This window comes from Halichoeres trimaculatus, unplaced genomic scaffold (genome assembly GCF_033239565.1).
Source record: "Halichoeres trimaculatus isolate MK-OKI-2021-1 unplaced genomic scaffold, fHalTri1.1 fHalTri1_scaffold_20, whole genome shotgun sequence".
NCBI classification, from domain to species: Eukaryota; Metazoa; Chordata; class Actinopteri; order Labriformes; family Labridae; genus Halichoeres; species Halichoeres trimaculatus.
This window is the reverse complement of record NW_027437198.1, coordinates 7,065,553-7,078,942: the sequence shown is the minus strand read 5'-3', so window position 1 is coordinate 7,078,942 and position 13,390 is coordinate 7,065,553. Positions and strand designations below refer to the sequence as shown.

The 13,390-nt window shown below is 40.1% G+C and overlaps 1 protein-coding gene across 6 annotated transcripts in view; it reads left to right on the top strand.

Moving 5' to 3' along the window:
- The window catches only part of prkar1b (protein kinase, cAMP-dependent, regulatory, type I, beta), a 111,932-nt gene that overhangs the window by 27,718 nt on the left and 70,824 nt on the right, over nucleotides 1-13,390 (top strand). For 3 of the 6 annotated variants that reach the window (XM_074697087.1, XM_074697088.1, XM_074697086.1), the window contains exon 3: nucleotides 6,350-6,520. In XM_074697087.1, coding sequence (XP_074553188.1) covers nucleotides 6,350-6,520 — 171 coding nt within the window. Of the gene's footprint in view, nucleotides 1-2,150; nucleotides 2,524-2,788; nucleotides 2,957-6,349; nucleotides 6,521-13,390 lie in introns of those variants that run through there. The other 3 variants (XM_074697090.1, XM_074697091.1, XM_074697089.1) reach the window with 3 other exon arrangements.

The following is a 13,390-nucleotide window of genomic DNA, read 5'->3' as shown; positions in this document are numbered from 1 at the left end:
AGGATACAGCGAAACAGTTGTGTGGGGAGCATAGACTGTATAAAACATGGATGTAGTCCCCCCGACGTCACCCGTCTGTTTCTGAAACAGAAAATGAAGCACATCAGCTACAGCGGCCATATTGGTAGTGGCAAGGGCTTCACGCACAGCTATAGGGCATCTGTCAGTCATGATGATTGGGCAAGCTTGGGACAGGAGACGTTTTTTGAACCAGGCCGTAAATGCTATGGACTGGCTTCTTTTGGCTTGATGTGTATGTGACTTCTGGTACTTCCAGTGTCAGCCTCGAGCGGACACACTAGAAACAGCAGATTTTAAGATTCCACATTGCCTCATATTCTTAGACCAGAGGTTGCCGCGGGGAGGTATGTGTTGTTTGCATGATGAGTGGAGCAGACAGAGTTAGAGGCTGTATCTGTAGCGTTGTGTCGTTCTGTTTAGATTCAGTGTGAGCTCTGATGATAGTGGTAAGAAAGTGGAGTATAAAACCACTACTCAGTGTTGTCAACTTTGAGTGTATTCAGACCTGGACTGTTTGGTCCACTTTAAACGGACCAGGGTTTTCCCACGCTGGTGCGGACTTTTCATGCAGGTGTGAATAGACACAAATGAACCCTGGTGAGGACCAAACAACCGGACTGAGACCCACTTTTTGAGGTGGTCTCGGTCCGCATCCAAAGGAACTCTGGTGCGGTTCGTGGTTCTCCTGTGCAGGTCTGAATACAAACCAAGGTCCATCTGAACTAACTACAGGGTACATGCGCCTTTTGGGCCTATAAAGCCACCGTAACCTAACCATCTTTGGTTCATACCTCCGTCTTCTGTTTAGCCACGCTGTTGATAGCATGTTGTGGGTCAGGCCACGCAGAGCATAGCGTCTCCTTGCTGCGCACATTCGTCTCCACATGTTTACCTCCATTTTCGGGGTCTGTATTCTGTGTGCCGCCCTTTGTCAGCACTGTCCAATGAGAGCACTGATCGTCACACACGTGGATGTGTTTACAGAATATAGTCCACTTGCAAAAAGTACAATCTGAATACAATCCGAACCGCACCAAACGAAAAAAATAAAGTCTGCTTTTGGTCTGGACCAAACAAGTGGACCAAAGGACTTTTCTGGTCTAAATACAGCCTTAGAGACTTTGTCGCTACACATAATGACTTTTCAGATCCCTCTCTGGCGAGTGTTAAAGTCGACAATTCTTGCAACTTTTCTGGAGTTTTGAGTCTGAGGTTAAAGCATGTTTTGATTTCCTCAATGGTCAGTGTGTGTGAGTCCCTCCCCTATCCATATTTAGACATTAAAAAAACAAGAATGTGCTGTAGAAAGTTAATTAGTAGTTCTATATTTATGATATTGTGTTTTACCTGCTTTCTGTCTCTATCACCTTATTTCTCTCTCCTACAGAGTCCATGACAGTTACATGCAAATAGAATATTATGCAGTGTCATTTTGTGACTTTTACTGACTTTTGGGATGGCCAATAGAGACTTTCCTCACTGAGGAGTTGGCATGTTGAAACTAGCAATTTTTACTCAACTTAAATGATGTTTCAAATGGGAAACAGCCTCATTCTTTCAGGTTTTTTATGACCATACATGACAGAATTGATTAAAATAATCTGTTAATAGTGGATTATCAGGGTATTTGGTAAAAATAAAGGTATCAAAAACAACAACAATGTACACTGAACTGAACCAAAAACCGTGACTACAAACTGGGATAAGAACTGAACCGTGGATTTTGGAAACCGTTCCATCTCTACTTTGTATACATCTTTAAGTTAACAATAGTCATCAACTAAAATAACAAGGCATGTTTGGTTTTGTGAATTTGATTAATCATAAATATAATTGTCAGAGTAATCGATTAGTAAAATAATAGTTAGTTGCAGCCCTGCGCTTTACATGTATGAGAAAGTGTCAGAGAGGAGTGATGGTGTGTCAACAGGCTCCGGTTTGTGTGTAAATGAAGGTGTGTGAGCCTCGGTACCAACAAGTCAGGATGCTTACTGTACCCTGTTGTCATAGTGACGATGGGGAAGCGAGAGAGGCCCGCTCATTGCGCCACCTGATTGTGCGTATGTGTGTGTGTGTGTGTGTGTGTAAGGGAGAGAGGGGGGAGAGGCTGGAGAGCAGAGACAGAGAGTTGCGCAGGAGCGATGGAGAGACAGGCTTTTTGCTGTGATCAGTGTTTTCATCAGTAGCCTTGTTCTTTAGCTGCTGTGTCGTGGGGATTGCAGTCATTCTGCCACTCACACACTCTCTCCTCTCTCTGTCTCTCACTAACTCGGATGCTCCGCTTACCCACACACACTCAAACCTGAGTGTGCACGCACACACATACACACAGCGAGCGCTGTGCTTGTATGGCAGGATGCTGCAGCCGTGTGACATGTGTGTCAGGTGTGTATGAGATGTGTTTTGATTCCCATGCACACTTTGACACACTCACACTTTGATTTGATGCCTCTGACAGGCTGAGGGACTCACAGCAGGCCTGCAGGGACCCTCCATGCCATGGTAAATACCTCTGCTGACAAACTTGAGTTAGCCTGCTGGAGTTATCTGATGTGCTCTCACACAGGTTGTTTGTTTCTTTGCTGCATGTGAAGTTGTGATGCATGGTGAAGATGCTTGGTACAGCCTCAAGTGAGTGTGTGTCAGCTGTGTTTGTGATCCTGACTCTAGTTTTCTTCTGGAGTGATGAAAAAAGATGCTTGTGTTTTTAATTTCATGCAAGAAAGCGAAGTGTCCAGTTTGAGGACAGTGTGTTATCTGATTGCAGACATTGCAACCTTGATTACGCCGGAGCGTTTCAGCCTCCTTCTCCCCCCTGCAGTCTGCCTGTGCATGTGTTTATGAGATTCTCCGGCTCTTCAGCTCTACCTCCCCTCCTCTCCTCCTGCTGCTGCTGGCTGTGTTCCCTCAGGCAGTGACTCTGCGTAAGCAAGAGGTGTGTGTATGTGCGTGTGAGTGTGTGTGTGATCTGCATTCTCACGCTGTGTTATGCAGCGTGTGCCAAGCATCACGGTAACCTTAGGATGCACGTAGCACGAGAGCCTCATCAGACGGAGAAAGGAGTGAAAAATTAGAGAGGAGGATTGTGGATGAATAGATGAAGCAGAGAGATGCCCGCAGGGCAGCTGCCGAGCTGTCTGCTGTGTTCATGTCTCTGTCCCAGTTACATTTGGATGTTTGGCAACTTTGTTGTTCTTATGAATGTGAAGAAAGGTGCATCTATCTGCTGTACCTCCTCCCTCTGTTCTATCCTTCTGTCAGTATGTGAGCATGAAGGTGGCAGCAGTTGTCTGCAGTTTTAAAGGCACATGATGGCCAGTCTGCTCTCGGCTGCTTCCCTGTTTCTTCTACCTGCTTCAGTGTTTCAGAGAGAAAGTTGGAAATGATGAAGAAGTTGTTCTTGGATTAAACCATGTGAATTCAGAGGTTGCTTTAAATAAGTGATGTGAAGATGTTTCTGTTCCTGTTATTGAAGAACAGTTTTTTAGTTGTTTTTGAAGATCTTAGATGATCTACTGATTGTGTGTTTGTTTTAGATTTTATTATTAATTCACTTTTATGTCATCCTACTGTTTACCCTCTTATCTTCTTCAGATTTGAGATGCTCCTAGCCCCCCTGGTCTTAGTTCATGTTGTTCAGTTTTGGGTTCTTGCTAGGTCAATATGTTCCCTGTCTTTTTTTAAGAGGTTTAGATTTGTTAGAGTTTTTTCGGCTGGATTTTTTCTTTGTATTTTTCAATGATTTTGCTAGTAGTTGCCTTATGACTAGAGATGGATGAGTACTTGTATCAGTATCAGGCCGATACCAGCCTTATTTCAAGGTATCAGTACTCATGAAGGCTGCTGATACCAGCAGCTGATACTCTTACATCGAGTAAGTCCTCCTCACCAGTAGTTGGGGCTACTTTGCTCTGGTTTGACACTACGTCAAATGTGCGTCAGGTCCTTTTCAGACAAATCAAATGAACCAGGGAGAGTTATTGGTTAAAGTGTTTTATTTTGCGCTTCAGTTTATTTAAAAAAATACTAAAACTCTTGAGAGTTGTTTTTTTAAAACTTTTGTTACTGTATTAAAGACAAATGTAAACTCAGAGAGTTGTTTGAGTTTTCATTTTGGACTAAATGGCAGAGTGACTCTGCTGTCTTTGTTCAACATGATATGATTGAAATTTTTTGAATCAAAAGTACTAGTGGTATCAGTACTCAGTATCATCGATTACTCAAGTGGAGTACTTGTATTGGTATCCGCCTGACAAAAAGTGGTATCGAATAGGTATAAGGGATGGGTACGTTTCACATTTGAAACGATACGGTACCGATGCCCGGTACCTGGCAATTGGTATCGGTACTCAACGTTATCAACTTTCTGTACTTTTTTGCATTTATGTGGTAGAAAATATCAATTTGTTTAATAATATATATTTTTTTCAATTTGACATATTTATTCTTCATTAAATAACCTTGCAATGATGTGTACATGTCCAGCATGGAAAATTGCCTTCTCTTCAAGTCTGCCACAGTCACAAGGATGTATTTAGGTACCTAAACATGGTACCTTTTGATTTTACATGAATTAGTACCTCATACTTCTGACAGAATTCGGTCGGATCTATAAAAGTACCTAATTTGGTACTCAACCCCAATAGGGATGTCCTGATCTAATACACTGATCAGTATCGGTGCCGAATATGGCTATTTTTTGGAGGATCAGATAGTATTGGATTTTGTTACATGATCCAAGGTGGTCCAGTTTTCTCATGTTTTCAGCACTGTCACCCTTTACGGCTGCTGTAAATCAAACCACATTGCAAACATGCTGTGTGGGACTACTTCTCTTTGGAAAGCAAAGATAGTAAAACAGCGTCTTGCAACATATGTAAAGTGAGTGTTAGGTATGGGTACTGAATTAGGTACTTTTATAGGTACTTCTGTCAAAAGTACCAGGTACTGATTCATGTAAAATCAAATGCTACCATGTTTAGGTACCTAAATGCATCCTTATGACTGTGAGGGAGTAGAAGCGTAGGATATTGTCCATGCTGAACATGATCACAGCATTACAAGGTTATATGTTGAAGAATAAATATGTTACATTTAAAAAATATGTATTTTATTAATGAACAAATTGATATTTTTTACCACATAAACACAAAAAGGTACCGAACATTGGTACCGTTGAGTACCGGTACTGATTTCTAGGTACTGGGCATCAGTACCTTATCGTTTCAAATGTGTAAGGTACCCATTCCTAGTGAGTGTTTCTTGAGGAGGTACCAACAGGGCTCACTGTAATACAACAAATATGATTCGTCATGTACAACGGGATCACTCAACGGAGTACAGGATTTATCAGAGAAAGGTATCATATTGGTATCGGTATCCACAAAACGTATCATGAAAAAATTGGCCCAGATTGGAAGTCAAAAAATCTGCCATCCCCGTCATCAACACTTGTATCGAACATCCCTAGAGTGACATTTTATTGCTATTTCTTCTTTTTCAGCATTTCAGTCTCTCCTACTGTTTATTTTTATTTTTGACTGCGTTGTGTGTTCCTTACACTTCAGATGCATTCTTCACTGTAGTGTCACCTTTTGCTACTATAAACCCTCCTGAGTCTCGTCCTCAAGCAAACAGATAATGTTGTTACTGTAAATAAACACAGGTGAATAATACAAGCATCAACTCAGCCTGACGGTGTTATTAGAAACACCCAATGTGGAATAAAAACACGCCAGCCATTTTTAGTTAGCATACAAAAACAGAGGCTGGCTGGCTTTGTGAAAATTATTATCACACTTCTCTTGTCTCACAGGACTCCCACACACTCTCTAGCCTACAGTGGTTTCATTGTGTACATATGTTAATGTGTTAATCAAGTGTGCAATCAATAATTCATCCCGTGCTTGTGCTCAGCACAGCCAGCCAGAGGCATCCTGTCTCCCATTTGATCTCTTTCTTCCTCCTTGTTCATCAACAGAGAAACAGAGAGGAGGGGAGCACTTGGCTGAGCTTTCTGCTCTCTACATATTCAGGCCTGCAGTTATTAATATTTGATAGCTTTGACTTCATACCACAGCAGCCAGATGTCCAAACAGTGTGCACTCAGGACTTGGATGTTTCCCCTGTAGTTTCTCTGACGTTTAGAGCTCTCTCTTATGTCATCTGACCTGGTTTAAAGTCCACATGATGCTTGATGTCAGAAGTTTTCAGCCCATCCTGGGATTTATGGGATCATTTTGGATTTAAATTGGGAGACTTTTAAAAACTTCCTCCTATCTGAGCCTCTAATAATTAAACAATCATAATTTGTCTTTTGTCTTAACAGGAAGAATGCAAGCAGATCATGGCGCGCCAGAAATCTAACAGCCAGTCAGACTCACATGATGATGAGGTGTCTCCCCCACCACCCAACCCTGTTGTCAAAGCCAGGCGTCGCAGGGGAGGGGTCAGCGCCGAGGTCTACACTGAAGAGGATGCTGTCAGCTACGTACGCAAGGTCAGCCTCAAGAGCAACTGCTGTGCATGGATACATGCAGTCACACACAGTCAGTACACAGCTGTACACATACGTTTGAATGTGCCAGTGTGTTAACATGTTTTCCTGCTGATGCTTACAAGAAATCCATACAATCACCATAACTCTGACAGACTCTGGTGTCTGTTTGTGCAAAAACAACACTTAGAGAAACAAAAGTAGGGTTGAAAATCCGCTGTAGGAGACATTTAAAGACAGTTTTGTAATCTAAACAATAAAACAGACCTTCAGGTTGTTGTTGTTCCTTCGCTGTTAGCCACAGTGCTGTTGTTCTGGCACTTTAACACTTTATGAGAACATAGCAATAAAGAGGGAGATCAGCTGTGCTAATTTACAACAGCAAGGAACAAACACACTTCAACTCTTAAATGAGTTTATTTATGACGAGTGAACAGTGTGTGAGTCAGCTGCTGCACTGATGTTCAGCTCAGCTGCTCAGGTTTGACTTTATGATGTTACATAAACTGTGAAAAATCCTGACAAAAGACTGGATTCTGCTCTCTGAACAAGTGTTGACCAGAAAACCATATCACATGTTCATATGAGATCAGCTTTACTTGAAATCTACCAGCAAAATTGTTTTTTTTATTTTCATTTCTCATCATAAATCATTTCAATGCACAACTTGTGATCTGATACTAACAAATCCACTGATGTGATCTGAGTTGTGATAAAACGCTTTAGGATATGTTTTGGATTCAAGAGGGACACGTCCCATTTCTATGGCTCTCTGAAAATAATACACTTTCTATTCAGCTGTTTAAATTACTGCAAGATGAGTAGGAGTGAAACATTTTAATCCATTTGTCAATTTTAAAGAATAACTGTACTGAACATGTCGTGATCGAATCGACCTTGAGATGAGTGCTCTGTCTCAAATGGGATACTTCTCTTACTACACCGCGTACACTCTGTACTTACTAGAGCAGTCCACTAATGTTTACAGCAGGGATCTCAAACTCATGCCATGGAGGGCCAAGAGGCTACAGGTTTTCTTTCCAACCAAGAACTTCACCAGCTGATTTCACTGATTAGTCCCTGCTCTCTGCTTGAAGGTGAGGTAATCAGTGAAATCAGGGAGTGGAGTTTTTGGTTGGAAAGAAAACCTGCAGCCTCTTGGCCCTCCATGGCACAAGTTTGAGATTCTTGGTTTACAGGGTAGTATTGTCTCAAATCAAACTCTGATGCTACCCACTGACTGGAAGTGACTGTTGTCACAACTGTTCACGTGTCCTTCTCATTTAATGCAACAATCATCAAGGGTTTGATCCATTTCTGGCCTTTCTGCTAAGCTGCCAATATGGCAACCACCGAGGATGAGAAGTGCCCAGCATTTCACACTTAATATTTTTGACTTTTTGCACAATGTCTTTTTCAGTTTCAGTGTGAATGCACTTTTGCCCTCAAAATAGTAGGTGTAAGAACAGAAGTACTCAATTTGAGACACAGCCCTACACTGAGACTTTTTCTTATTTTTGTATTTTACATCTGGACATTATTAATTTATTTCTCTTTATTGCTTGTAATCATTTTGTACTAATTTTTAACACATTCATAGTTACCACAACAGTATTTGCCCATATTTTATAGTTTTCGTATATTTTGCAAAAACAACAAAAACAAATACCAAACAAAAAAATGAGTGCTTTATTTATTTATCTGGGATTATTTGCTATTTTTTCTTATTTCTTGAGATCAGAAAGACAATGTTGGATAGAATACATGAAATTGTGAAAAACGAACAAACAAAAAAGTTTGCCTCAAATAAAAAAATGTAGTTACCTAAACTAAAAAAAGTAGCCTCGTCAATTTGAGCCAAAAATTGGGTGGCTACCTAAATGTTATGCTGTGGCCACACCGGATGCGAATTGGCGAATTGAAACGTGCATCATGCTTGTGACGCGCCTCTCTACACTCAGTCCCTGAGGGGCTTGCTGCCTCTCCCTGGTTATCCACCTCCACTGGCCCTGCCTGGCTTGGATACATGGATAATGGAGGGATTCAGTCAGACTCAGTGATGACCCGTGCAGGCAAATCCAGCTGGAAACAAATATTAACAGAACTTACCTTCAAAGTTACTGAAAGTTCAGTATTTTCAACTCGAGCGTAGAGGCGTTTGACGCCCCAAACATGCCGCGCCAAACACGTCCAACGCGCCGTCCAGGGCAAATCAAGCGCGTCTTTGCATTGACTTTGTATGTAATCTCGACACGAATTCCCGTCTGGTGTGGCCGTACCATTAGGGATGCATGATATATTGGTATCAATATCTTTACCGGCCGGCGTTGGTCATTTTTTTAGCATATTGGTATTGGCCGAGGTGCAAAGGTGGGCCAATTTCAGAGCATCTTGAACGATCTTTCAGACCCAAATTATATTGTTTTCTATGACTATGTAAACACCGAAACTACTTAAGAAGACTGGACTCTTGTCTTTTATGTCTCTTTTTCAGTTTTTGATTAAAAAACAGACAAAACGTAATGTACTACTTTGATCCTCTACATGGTCGTCATTTCTCTCGATCGTGCCTCTCTTTCTTTCTGAACTACCTCAACACAGATGATGTGTCAAGATTGCTTTTTTTAACCAATATTGATGTCAGTAAATACTGGTTATTGGTCATAACAGGAATATTAATATCGGATATTGGCAACGGCCACATTTTTCAAATTGGTGCATCCCTACTAAATGTAGCATCATCTTTTCTCTAATGCTTAACTCAGTTGTGAATCAAGGACTCTTGAGGAAACATTAGCAGCCACTGCTTTATGAGATCACTCAGCGTTTGCAATTTCGTGGTACTTGTTGCAATGACAAATAAAGTTCTATTCTATTCTAATAACATCTTGAACAATTTTTGTATTTGAGCAACTTTTACAATGAGGCAGATTTATATCCTTAACTCAAATTGAACCACTATTTAACCCTTGTGCACTGCTATGGCTGAAAACAGCCACTTGGGGTAAAATTTTATCAGTTATTTGACCATAACTTTACTTGTATTACAGCAAATTGAATGAATTTTGGGCAGGAACCTTATTTTTACATGCATTTTGAAAATACGATTTAAAAAATTTTCAAAGGGTTAAAAGCCACTGTGGACAACTTTACTGTACACTCGTACTGTTAAGGCTGTTTTCAGCCACTAACTTTTGACTGCTCTAAAAACATATCAGATCAATATTTTCTTCTACTTTTTTCACACAAATCTCTTAATCCACTTCTACCCTGCTCAGAACTGCCAAGCATTGAAAAATAATTTACAAATTTTAATACCTTTAGGGCAATTAAACTGATAGAAGATCACTGATTATGGAAGGGGTTAAAGACAAAATGACCTATATTCTATATAAAAAGCCATCAGAAACCAGAGATTTTTTACGGGGTATCATGGTCTTGGATATTTCAAAGATGAGTGACATTGTTGACTTTAATGTCTTTTTAGTTCTTGTGTAACATCAATTTTTTTTCAAAAAGTAACGCTCGTACTGTTAAGGCTGTTTTCAGCCACTAACTTTTTGACTGCTCCAAAAACCCATCCAATAAGTATTTTTTTCTACTTTTTTCACACAAATCTCTTAATCCACTTCTGCCCTGCTCAAGACTACCAAGCATTGAAAAATAATTTACAAATTTTAATACCTTAAGGGCAATGAAACTGATAGAACATCACTGATTATGGGGGGGTTAAAGACGAAATGACTTATATTCTATATAAAAAGCCATCAGACACCAGAGATTTTTTTATGTGACATCATAGTCTTAGATATGTCAAAGATTTGTCACATCATTGATTTTTAATCATTTCTAATTTTTTTGTAGCATCAATTTTTTTTTCGAAAAGTAACGCTGGTGCTGTTATGGCTGTTTTCAGCCACTAACTTTTAACTATGCCAAAAACCCATCCCATCAGTATTTTTTTCTACTTTTTTTTTGCTAAAATCTCTTAATTCACTTCAAAAAAACATACACACACAAAAAGAAAATGGCAAATTGGTGCATTAGTGTCACCATGTGGAGTGAGAGGTAACGCGACCATTTTGCGGCTCAGAGTCAGAAGAATCAGCCATGACCATCTCAAGAGCGTCAGTGATGCTGAGTTTCCTCTCCATGTAGCTTTCAGCTGCTCTTCTCATCAGAAACTGATCATGAGGATGAGTGAAAGACCTGAGCGCGGGAATGGAGCAAGCAGGTGGCAGGTGCATAAGCACCCTCTACATTTTGTTTTTGTTTAGTCTGAGTGTACCCTTTGTAGTTCTAAGAGCTGGAGTAAATGTTTACATTATTTTCCAGGATCAATTCACAGAGGTCAGACCCATCATGTAATTTTTCTTTTTTCTCACCAACTTGGCTCGACAAACAAAACACACAGCCTCAAGTTGAATTCTGACTCAGCATGTTACTACCATGTAATGGTACCGAAAGGGAATGAGAGAAAAACCACACACAGAAAAGAATCTCGTATAGAATAGGGGTAAAACAAATTTATTAATTTTTAATGCTTGGTAATTTTGACAAGGACAGAAGTGAATTAAGAGATTTTAGCAAAAAAAAGTAGAAAAAAATACTGATGGGATGGGTTTTTGGCATAGTTAAAAGTTAGTGGCTGAAAACAGCCATAACAGCACCAGCGTTACTTTTCGAAAAAAAAAATGATGCTACAAAAAAATGAGAAATGATTAAAAATCAGTGATGTGACAAATCTTTGACATATCTAAGACTATGATGTCACGTAAAAAATCTCTGGTGTCTGATGGCTTTTTATATAGAATATAGGTCATTTCGTCTTTAACCCTCCCATAATCAGTGATGTTCTATCAGTTTAATTGCCCTAAAGGTATTAAAATTTGTAAATTATTTTTCAATGCTTGGTAGTTTTGAGCAGGGCAGAAGTGGATAAAGAGATTTGTGTGAAAAAAGTAGAAGAAAATATTGATCTGATATGTTTTTAGAGCAGTCAAAAAATTAGTGGCTGAAAACAGCCTTAACAGTACGAGCGTACAGTATATTTAAGCAGTGCACAAGGGTTAATATAAAACTCCACATCATCCGATATAACTTTAACACTTATTGACTTACTACAACACTACTACCTTAGAATTAAACTGATGATAAGTGATGTTACTATAACTCATCTTTTAACAGTAAAAACATTTCTTTTGTCCAGTGGCTTCATGTTTTTTGACCATCTCCACCAGCAGCTGTTAAAGTTATCTGTCATCTTGAAACTTGCCATGTGTCCATTTTAATTTCATGGCAGGATAGGAAAGGGTGCTCTCTGCCAGCAGCTATAACTCACCTTTCTATTCCCAGATTACTGCAGAAACACACACTCTCATTCATACACAGTACACATACACAGTGCACATACACAGTACATGAACGCACACACACACCCAAGTGGTGATTCAGTCTTACGACAGCGTTTGTTAAATTAAAATTAACCTGACATGCTATTAATTGCTGGGTAATGACATCACTACATGAGCCCCCTTGTCACCACGCTGTAATCCCATGGTCGCTGGAGCATGCAGAGTGTGAGTGTGTCAGGTATGTGCACACACCCACGGGTGTTTGTGTTTATGGCTCTGAGGTCTCTAGCAGACACTGCAGTCATGTGTCATGGCAACAAGCCTGCCCTCGTTCCCAGCCTCGTTTTCTCCAGCGTCCCTCAATATCAGGAGTGACACACACACATTCACAGACACGCACTGAGGCTCAACCTGCCACGTCAGAGGCTTGTGAAATATAAATGAATTCACGTAACTTCCCACATCATCGGAGAAAGTGAATCAAAAATGAATTGGAGCATAACAGAAAATGTTCAACTTGAGACAGGTTTACTCCTGGATAGACAAATACTGAGATAACAAACACATTGACACATTTAAAACTTGTCGCAGACATTCCTAGATCATCAGTTTCATTCAGGGCGCCACAGTCAGAATGTTTAACAGAACTCGATCAATAAGCCAACCCTGTTTATCTGATTAGAAGGAGCTTCGCTGTGAGGCAGATCACATTAGCAGGATGACCTGACAGGCTGGCGTCAGGCTGTCAGTTAACGTGGAGGAGGAAGGTTTTATGACCTATTCTGCAGCCACTCAGCAGGGAGCACTTCAAAAGTTTTGGCGTCACTTTTAAGCCCTATGCACACCAGATACATATTTTTTGAGCAAATATTTCGCACATTATTATTATTTTTTTTAACCTACTGTTTTTTAATGCAAGCTTCCACACCAGCGATGTTCTTTCACTGAATGAAATTGCTGCTTTCATTTTCTCGGACTGAGGTCGGTTTTTCAACGTTTCAGTTGCGATGAGTACACATCCAACTAATCAAAACAATAGACTGTAAAAAAAAAAAATGGACGTCACCTTGCTTGGCTTGAAGTGAAGCCGCTAAAAAAACTGCTCCCCCTGGTGGCTGGCTGCAGTATAGGTCAAAAAATCCGTCTCTCCAGTCATTCCACATGGGCTGTGGTCTAATTTTAAAAAATTATTACACCTCGTAGAAATGTTTGTCACATCTCATTGTTGTGGTGATTTGAGGATATCATTTGGCTGCCTTGTATTCAAGTCCTCTTTTTTTCCTGAAAAGTTTTGTTTTCATTAGTTATAAGAGTTTAAAAACGAGGTTTCATGTCACGTTTAACGATGATTGACAGCTGCCGTTCTCGTCTATTTTTAAGGGGGATTATAAAATATGTCAGGAGTTAATGTCAAGAAGTGATTAGACTTTCGAAAGAAAAAAAAAATACAGTTTTTGTCACTCGGCTCCACTCAGATTCTCCCAGAATCCCTCATTGTCTCTACTGCACAGGCTCCGGC